At 47.4% G+C, this 10,367-nt stretch overlaps 1 protein-coding gene across 3 annotated transcripts in view; it reads left to right on the top strand.

The window, feature by feature from the left end:
* Positions 1-1,015: 1,015 nt before the first annotated feature.
* The window catches only part of LOC137437702 (cyclin-I), a 27,138-nt gene continuing 17,786 nt past the window's right edge, over positions 1,016-10,367 (top strand). For 2 of the 3 annotated variants that reach the window (XR_013620972.1, XM_068132226.2), the window contains exons 1-2: positions 1,044-1,413; positions 3,451-3,585. Coding sequence is in view for 2 of the 3 variants with exons in the window: in XM_068132226.2 (XP_067988327.2) it covers positions 1,411-1,413; positions 3,451-3,585 (138 nt within the window). In the remaining variant the exon portion in view is untranslated. Of the gene's footprint in view, positions 1,414-3,450; positions 3,586-10,367 lie in introns of all 3 variants that reach the window. The other variant, XM_068132224.2, reaches the window with a different exon arrangement.

Raw genomic sequence — 10,367 nt, 5'->3', positions numbered from 1 at the left:
GCGGCCGGGCGGACCGGATTTCGGTGGACCGCCTCAAGCCGGCCCACATGGACGTCGGCCAGCCAGGGGTCATTTCGGTCGGGTCATCCGGACCCCCCTCAGGTTGACCTTCCTGGACCAAGTCGATTCTGGGGGGGCGTGTGTAGCGACCCATGGGTCCCCCAAAGCTCGAGACCAGCAACATAATCTCCTTGCCCCAGCCGGTGACGTAACCGGCGGACAAACCGCGGCGCCGAGGTTATAATTGCTTGCACCTGTCGGTCACATGACCACCAAAGTGTCCCTCGCCTGAGAGGCGTGGCTTTGGTTCTGACGTATACTTTTTGGGTTGGATTATATGTATGCGAACCCGATAAACGGGCTTTCAGAGTTCCCGAGTTGATTATACATTAAACATCTTCTCGGACGAGTTTGTGTCTTGTCCGTCACTTCGTCCGTCTCAAGCAGGAGCACTGCTCCTTCAACATTATGATTATTGTTAATCGTCAAACGGTGACGAAATAATTACCAAACTCCGTCGAGGTCCACAATATGAACTGAAAAGATGGGTATATATATATATATATATGTATATATATATATATATATATATATATATATATATATATATATATATATATATATATATATATATATATATATGTCGGTATTACCTTTTATAAACGGATAATAATATATGAAATCACCATTAGTTATAACTGGGGGTTTAATCGCGGGTCCGATCGCGCAGCCTCAGAGTCACGGAGGTATATAATATACCTCCGTGCTCAGAGTCCGTTACGGCGAATCCTTTTGTGATTTTAAAGTTCGCGCCTTTTTTCGATTGGTTAAACACAAAACTCGTTTTGACACGCAATTTATTTTTTCTTTCCGAAGTACAGGTTCGACTGAGGAAGTTTGCATTTCTTCAAGCTCAACAAAGTAAAGCATTAATAATATGTTACCAAAATACGTAAACGCTTTTGACTACAAACATGACGTCATTTAACGTACGAGCGTCGGTCTTCGGATACGTGCTCCGCCTACGTCGGCGATACAGTCACACGTAAATCGATGCTTTTCGTGGTACAGGAGGCGCCTAATGGTGCGCTTTGCTGCCTTTGCACAGCGTTCTCCACGCTGTACGTTTACCGGACATCGCAGTGCCGTGCCACCTGCGAGGAACGTCTCTTGTACTCGGAACGTGTCCGTTGATCGCGGAAGGATTTGACGCTACGCGGTTCGGCGCACGGCGGTGGGCGGGGCTTCAGCTCCAGGGGCGGATTTGAGGAGGAGGAGCTTCGCTCTTTGTGCCTCCTCGATCCCGAAGCCCCCTTTTCCGTGTCCTCATTCTCCCCTCGTCTTCCTCATCCTCACCTTTCTCAATACCATGGACTGGCAGTGAAGGCCGTCTGAGTCCCTGTTTTGCGGATGGTAAGCGGGTCCTGCCGTCATGGGGTCTTTGTTTTTCTCTATGTTATGTTTATATGGCGTTATCTCGGTTATTTACCAACACTTACAGATCCCTTACAAAGAGATTACCCAACGCGCCTTTTGTGGCACAATTCGCCAAACGATAACGAGATAAACAACCTCCAAAACACCCTTTTGTGGGAAAGCGTTACCTTCGATTATTGGTGACGGTGTTAACCAGGTAACGGGTTAACCAAAGACCGTTCGAGTGTATCAGTGACCCTATAGGACTATAGGTTAACCTCGGGTCCCAGTTTCATCACAGGTTCAGATGTGTAGGTTTGGCTTTCGGTTAAGATTTGAGGGGAAAAATGACATTTCCACGAGAATCTGCATCCCTCACATTGGTTTACATTCCCAAGATGTCCCAAACTTTTCTTGGAGTTAAAACGATGCTCACACATCATCATACGTCATAGAATAGGACAATGTCGTCGGGTTGGGCACAGGCAGCTGTGAGCGGATGAATTAATTAATGAAATTCTCATTTTGATTCATCCATCACAAAGAGGTTAATCCTCAACAACCATTGTGTATGTGTATCGTGATCAAAGGGTTTGTCTACATGAACTACCTTGTTGTTGTCTGGTTGAATTCTTAATAGACTAGCACATTGTACTATAACTACAGTTTTAACTAACTTCGTCGAGGAGGGCTTGTGTATAAACACCTCTGGTGAGATCGAACCTGTGATGAGACTGTTAAGGTTAGATGAGACTATGATGAGGCCGAACCTGTGATGAGACTGTTAAGGTTAGATGAGACTATGATGAGACTGTTAAGGTTAGATGGGTCTATGATGAGGCCGAACCTGTGATGAGACTGTTAAGGTTAGATGAGACTATGATGAGACTGTTAAGGTTAGATGAGACTGTTAAGGTTAGATGGGTCTATGATGAGGCCGAACCTGTGATGAGACTGTTAAGGTTAGATGAGACTATGATGAGGCCGAACCTGTGATGAGACTGTTAAGGTTAGATGAGACTATGATGAGACTGTTAAGGTTAGATGGGTCTATGATGAGGCCGAACCTGTGATGAGACTGTTAAGGTTAGATGAGACTATGATGAGACTGTTAAGGTTAGATGAGACTGTTAAGGTTAGATGGGTCTATGATGAGGCCGAACCTGTGATGAGACTGTTAAGGTTAGATGAGACTATGATGAGACTGTTAAGGTTAGATGGGTCTATGATGAGGCCGAACCTGTGATGAGACTGTTAAGGTTAGTGAGACTATGATGAGACTGTTAAGGTTAGATGGGTCTATGATGAGACTGTTAAGGTTAGATGGGTCTATGATGAGGCCGAACCTGTGATGAGACTGTTAAGGTTAGATCAGACTATGATGAGACTGTTAAGGTTAGATGGGTCTATGATGAGACTGTTAAGGTTAGATGAGACTGTTAAGGTTAGATGGGTCTATGATGAGGCCGAACCTGTGATGAGACTGTTAAGGTTAGATGAGACTATGATGAGACTGTTAAGGTTAGATGAGACTGTTAAGGTTAGATGGGTCTATGATGAGGCCGAACCTGTGATGAGACTGTTAAGGTTAGATGGGTCTATGATGAGGCCGAACTTGTGATGAGACTGTTAAGGTTAGATGGGTCTATGATGAGGCCGAACCTGTGATGAGACTGTTAAGGTTAGATGGGTCTATGATGAGGCCGAACTTGTGATGAGACTGTTAAGGTTAGATGAGACTATGATGAGACTGTTAAGGTTAGATGGGTCTATGATGAGGCCGAACCTGTGAGGAGACTGTTAGGGTTGGATGAGACTATGATGAGAATGTTAAGGTTAGATGGGTCTATGATGAGGCCGAACCTGTGATGAGAATGTTAAGGTTAGATGAGACCATGATGAGACCAAACCTGTGATGAGACTGTTAAGGTTAGATGAGACCATGATGAGACCAAACCTGTGATGAGACTGACCCTCTGGTGAGACTGAACATGGTTAGAGTTGACATTGTAAGTTATTCCCACCATTCCCCAGGCTGTCTTACTTGGGCTCGAAATCAAAATGGAGGAGATTTTGCGAGACTGCAAAGTTTCTGGCCTCCTGCAGGCTGCCCTGGATAAAGAGGCCAAAGCAGGACCCCTGAGACCACTCAAAGAATCAAACAATCAGGTAGGGGTGAGGTCTTCGCTGTTCGGCTTTACGACATACTTTACTTAACTCTTTGCCTTGTCAGTAAAAAAAAATAAATAACCACCTTTAGAGGCCATTTTTCCCCGCAAAGCGGGGGTTGGCCTTTTTCGGGAACCGTGGTTGTTGTTGTTTTTTGGTCCCCTTTTTGAAGCAATGTTTTACGGCCGGATGCCCTTCCTGACGCCAACCCTTTTTGCCGCCTTTAACGACAAACAGGGAATTACCAGTGAACTGGTACTCAATTAGCCGACCTCGGAAGGATGACAGGCTGAGTCAACCCCTTGTCAGTGTAAGACATATTATTGTTATTATGCAGACAAGTTGAAATTTGTATTACATCATTCATTTTGAATAGCATCATCTTTGCATGGTCCAACAGAATGGTACAGAGGTAGTGAGCGCACTTACCTTTGAGCTGTCTGGATTGGGATGGATACCTGACCCGACTGTAAATGGCCGGATTGGCGTTTCATCCGAATGACATTTCATCACAAAGTTTCCCATCCCTCAGACAAACTTCTGTCTGCTAGCATTAGTTGGTGGACATAAAATCTCGATCAATGTCCTTCATGAAGAGTAGGCGAGTTATCTTCGGCATCCTAAGCAAATTACCAAAATCACCTCTAATTGAACATCAGGCCTGACCAGCCTATTCGTGAAAGACTTTGGATATAAACTTTCCCCGCCTTTCTTCACAGGAAAGTGGGAATAGTTGGGGCTATTGTAGTAGTAGTAGTAGTAGTAGTTGTAGTAGTAGTAGTAGTAGTAGTAGTAGTAGTAGTAGTAGTAGTAGTACAACAAGTAGAAGAAGAAGAAGATATAGATTATCCTGTAATGCATGAACTAAGCTAAACATGATGTTATCTATCTTGGATTGCTTTAGAGAATCTAGATTTTGTTTTTGTCCATGGGTTTCTACAAAACACCTTTAGGATCAGATCATTCTCACCCAAACGTGAGTGTCATCACCATTTATAAGTTACGAGTCGAAGATCCTTTCCGCAGGTACTGTGAAAAAGAAGCATGCAATGAAATCTTCAATTATTCCCCTGTGTAAACTGACTCGTTGGAGAGGTGCTCTGCTATTCGCAATGTATGGCTCTGTAATTTGTGGGTTTTTGTCATCATTAGCTGGGCCATTCTTGAGTTTCTCAACCTATTATGGAATCGAGCATTACGTTTGAAAAATACATGTCCCACGGTGGTCCGCAGCTCTTTGTAGGCTGCCGTGCTTTGAGCTATTCCAGGTTTGGAAATTGCTCAAAACCACAATGTCATTTCTACTTCACACCTGGCTTACATTTCTGTGCAGCGTGGCTCAAAAGTTCTACATAATTCCATTAAATTATACATAAAATTGTGTGCCACGTAAAATTGCGTGCCAAAGCGTGTTCAGCATTTTCAAAAAATTTGAGGCTCAGAGATCTGTCTTGACTTGACTCTTTTTCGTCGACCATGTTTTGAGTCTTCGCCTTGTCGAAATGGTGACTCTATAACAGACTCAAAAGCATGACAAACATTTCACAAGGGCCTTAAATCTGAGCCAGGGCCAAAGCCCTTCCTGTTGCTGTCGTAAGAGGCACATATGTGCTTTGACTCATCGAGAAAGGTGTGCTTGTGCAACTACTTCGCCTTTGCTGTCATTGCTGTGATGTCATGATGCTGCATTAACACAAAGTATGTATAACACACCCATGGGCTGGCAGCATACCTTAGACTTTAGAGGTATGTGGATTCACATTTGAACTGACTAGCCTGGGTTTGAATTTCGACACAGCTATAAATTGTCACCCCGGTGTTTCGTGTGCATCAATGCCTGCATTATCCACTGTGGGGAAGTGGGGGGGAGAGGAGGGGAGGAGGAAGGGGGCTTATCCTGTAATCTGGGTATATCACGCCTGCCAATGATGGTCGTTGGTAGAGGTTAATGATCCCACATTATGTTTTGCTATGACCAGGGCGAGTAATCCCTGGAATCCTAAACAAATTCCAAATTCCTGTGTAAACTTCAGGTGGCAAGTGGGTCTGGTCTTCTTAAACACTCCTTGACACCAGGTTACACTGCTTGCTATCTCAGAATGTGGTTACTATCTGGGCAGCAGCTTCTACACGATAAATAGCTAGAACGGTACTCAGTAGAGCACATACCTTCGACAGTTTACATTTGGTATCCCACTGAAAGGCCAGATAAAACAGCTGTTCACCACCATCTCTTATCTTCCCCCATCCAAAACCTTGATCTTTTCTACCTCCACTTATTTCACACCAATTCCACTTTTTTGAAATACCAACTTCTGTCCTGGAAGTCCTTGGTGTCCTTGTGTTTTATACTTCTCCCTCCACCCCCCCTTCCCCTTCCCACGCCTCCTCACCCCAAGCCCTCTCCCTTCCACACATCTCCCTGCTCTCAAATGTTGTGTTTGTGTGCTTCCCCTTCTCTCCCCATCTTGTTTTCCGCTCCCTCTTTTTATATATTTTGTTTGTCTGGTTGATTTGTTTGTGAAGTAAATGTTAGCTCTTTCACGAGCCTCGATTCAGTATACAAAAAAAAAAGAAGAAAAAAAAGAAGATCCAGACCTTAACCAAAATCAAATCGGCTTGTTATTGTCACCTGGCCAACTCATCCACCGAGTTTTGTCCACATCCACCCATCCAAAACCTTTTGAGATATCATGCTATACGTCGTTTTTGGCCCTATCTCTCAATTATGAAGAATCACATTGACATAATTAAAAAAAATTCGTGTCCAGATCCAGATTAGGATCTTCACCAAAATCAGATTGATTAGTCCTTGTCACACACCCAACCTGTCCAACAAAATTCGCCCATAACTTTATGAGATATCGTGCTATATATCGGTCTTAGCCCTATCACTCAATGGTGAAGAATCACTTTAAAAATAATATTATCGGATTCTTATCTTCACCAAAATTGAATCAATTCTTCCTTGTTGTACACCCAACCTGTCCCCCAAGTTTCGTCCAAATCTGTCCATGACGTTTTGAGATATGGTGCCATAAGCTTGTATAGTTTTAGCCCCATGTCTCAATGGTGAAGAATCGCTTCTTTAAAATTATAGTATCCGGATCCACATTCAGATCCTATCCAAAAATATGCTTTGCCGTCATTGGCTAGTTACCTACATACAGAAAAAAATTCAGAACTACTGCTTGAAAACTGTGGACAAAAATCATGTGACAAACAGACACTACAGAACAACATACTTGGCAAAATTATTTCGCCAAGTAACAAACAGACAGGGGTGAAACAATCTTTGTCCACCTTTGGTGGCGCAGGTAATTAACCTGGGAGTTTGTTTGTTTAATATGAACATCTTTGACTGCAATAGGCAACCAACTCAAATAGCACATCCATAAGCAAGTATTGTTTTGAACTCTGTTCTCCAACTGTCCTCACATAACCTTGGGAAGAAAACTCTGAACACATCCCAAAACTAGACAGCTGTTTTTGATCGAGACTGTGTTCCATTGTGCGAAATATTGGCTTTAGCTTTGTGACATATCAGTGTCAGAACTGGAGGCACGTAGCCTCGAGATCTCATCGTGTGATTGTGAATTCACTGTAAGATATATTATTTGACCCATTTTGGGGAACTTTGACACAGGAGGAGGCCATTAGGCCCATCAAACCTTGCTATTATCACCAAACTATGCTGCTTGGTCCATGCTCTTTCCTTTGAAATGCAGAGCATCAAGCAAGGAAGCAGCATGTACCATTTTTGAAGTCTTTGGTATGACTCAGCCAGGGTTTGAACTACCAACCTTCCAGACTCAGAGGGGAGGCCACCAAAGCTGGTTAACACACCAAGATGATTGTGATGATTTTTTGTGAGGCCATTATATTTTGCCTTTCATCAAAGCTTTATAATGGTGGATGACCTTGAACAAAACACAGAAAGACAACTGAAGAATTACTTCAGCTGTTAAGGTGTCTATTTATCCTGGTGTTGGCTTAGCGGTTAGGGTGCCGGCTTGGGATCCTAGGATCCTGGGTTCGAATCCCAATCGATTGCTGAATTAACGCCAGAGGGGTTGACTCAGCCTGCCATCCTTCCGAGGTCGGCAAATTGAGTACCAGCTCGCTGGGAATTCCCTGTGTGTCGCAAGAGGTGACTAACAGGGTTGGTGGCAGGAAGGGCATCCGGCCACAAAACATTGCTTCAAAAAAGGGACCACGGTGCCCGAAGAAATAGGCCAACCCCTGCTCTGCGGGGGAAAATGGCCTCGAAGGGTGGTTTTTTTGTTGTTATTTTGTTCAGGTGTCTATTTCATGGCTCATCTACATCATCAGCTGCAGCGTCCCTCGACCCCCCTCCCCCTCCCCCTCCCCTCCCCTCCCCCTCCCCCTCCCCCCTCCCCCTCCCCCTCCCCCTCCTCCTCCCCTCCCCCCCTCCCCCCACCCCTCCCCCCCTCCCCCCTCCCCCCTCCCCTCACCCCCTCCCCCCTCCCCTCCCCCTCCTCCCCTCTCCACCCCTCCCCCTCCCCCCTCCCCCTCTCCCCCTCCCCTCCCCCTCCCCCTCCCACCCTCCCCCTCCCTCCCCTCCCCCTCCCCCTCCCCCTCCCCCTTCTCCCCTCCCCCTTCCCCTCCCCCTCCCACCTCCCCCTCCCTCCCTCCCACCCCCTTCCCCCTCCCCATCCCTCCCCCTCCCCATCCCCCCCTCTTCTCCCCTCTCCCCCCCCTCCCCTCCCCATCCCCCCTCCCCCTCCCCATCCCCCCTCCCTCCCCCCCTCTCCCCTCCCCTCCCCATCCCCCCTCTTCTCCCCTCTCCCCCTCCCCCTCCCCATCCCCCCCTCTCCCCCCTCTCCTCCCCTCCCCCCCATTCCCCTCTGCTCCCCTCCCCCTCCCCCCTCCACCCCCTTCCCCCTCCCATCCCTCCCCCTCCCTCTCCCCATCCCCCCTCTTCTCCCCTCTCCCCCTCCCCCTCCCCATCCCCCCTCTTTCCCCTCTCCCCCCTCCCCCTCCCCCCTCTTCTCCCCTCTCCCCCTACCCCTCCCCTCCCCCCTCCCCCTCCCCCTCTCCTCCCCCCCATTCCCCTCTGCTCCCCTCCCCCCTCCCACCCTCCTCCCCCTCCCACCCCCTCCCTCTCCTCCCCCTCCCACCCCCTCTCCTCCCCCTCCCACCCCCTCCCTCTCTTCCCCCTCCCACCCCCTCCCTCTCTTCCCCCTCCCTCTCTTCCCCCTCCCACCCCCTCCCTCTCTTCCCCCTCACACCCCCTCCCCCTCCCTCTCCCCCTCCCCCTCCCCCTCCCCCCTCCCCCTCCCCCTCCCCCTCCCCCCTCCCCCTCCCCCTCCCCCCTCCCCTCTCCCCCTCCCCCTCCCCTCCCCCCTCTTCTCCCCCTCCCCCTCTTCTCCCCCCTCCCCCTCCTCCCCCTCCCCCTCCCCCCTCTTCTCCCCCTCCCCCTCCCCCCTCTTCTCCCCCTCCCCCTCCCCCTCCCCCTCCCCCTCCCCCCTCTTCTCCCCTCTCCCCTCCCCCTCTTCTCCCCTCTCCCCTTCCCCTCCCCCTCTTCTCCCCTCCCCCCCTTCTTCTCCCTTCCCCCTCCCCCCTCCCCTCCCCCCTCCCCCCTCCCCTCCCCCCTCCCCCCCTCCCCTCCCCTCCCCCGCCCGGCAATGCCGGGTACTTCTGCTAGTATATATATATTTCTGTGCAGTGTTGAGTACCAGTTCACTAGTAATTCTCTGTTTGTCGTAAAAGGCGACAAAAAGGGTTGGCGGCAGGAAGGGCATCCGGCCGAAAAACATTGCTTCAAAAAGGGGACCAACAAAAACAACAACAACCACGGTGCCCGAAAAAGGCCAACCCCTGCTTCGCGGGGGGAAATGGCCTCTAAAGGTGTTTTTTTTTTTTTTTGTGCAGTGTCTGTGTTGTCTTGTCTTTTGTCACTGAACTACTACCTCAAACTTTTGTGAAATCGTACCAAACTTCTGGTATGCACCTATCTCTCCCGTTGGTATGTCCTCAGGGTATTTTTAAAAAAAAAATCAGAATTTTTTTTTTGGGGGGGGGGAATTTTTTGGGGAATTTCTTTTTTTTTTTCAACTTCAATTGTTTATAAAATATAATATCACGTATATTACAAATACATTTGTGCATTATGATTGTTTGAATTATGATTTGGTGTAAACCATGACAAAACAGCAACTCAGGTACAGTCTTTTATCTATATATCTACATATCTGGGCAGTGTCTGTTGTCACTGAACTACTCCCTGAAACTTTTGTTTCCGTGGTTGTGAAGTGTTTTTAACAACATGGTGGTTTTGAATTATGTGGTGGTGAGGTATTTTGAATTACGTGGTGGTGAGGTGTTTTGATTTACGTGGGGGTGAGGTGTTTTGAATTACGTGGTGGTGAGGTGTTTTGAATTACTTGGTGGTGAGGTGTTTTAAATTATGTGGGGGTGAGGTGTTTTGAATTACTTGGTGGTGAGGTGTTTTGAATTACTTGGTGGTGAGGTGTTTTTAATTACATGGTGGTGAGGTGTTTTTAATTACATGGTGGTGAGGTGTTTTGAATTAGTTGGTGGTGAGGTGTTTTGAATTACTTGGTGGTGAGGTGTTTTAAATTAGGTGGGGGTGAGGTGTTTTGAATTATGTGGTGGAGAGGTGTTTTAAATTATGTGGTGGTGAGGTGTTTTAAATTATGTGGTGGCGAGGTGTTTTAAATTATGTGGTGGTGAGGTGTTTTTAAATGACGTGGTGGTGAGGTGTTTTTAAATCACGTGGTGGTGAGGTGTTTTGAATT

Source organism: Myxine glutinosa, chromosome 12 (genome assembly GCF_964187855.1).
Source record: "Myxine glutinosa chromosome 12, kmMyxGlut1.1, whole genome shotgun sequence".
NCBI classification, from domain to species: Eukaryota; Metazoa; Chordata; class Myxini; order Myxiniformes; family Myxinidae; genus Myxine; species Myxine glutinosa.
The sequence above is the reverse complement of the archived record's forward strand: the minus strand, read 5'-3'. Positions and strand labels throughout refer to the sequence as shown.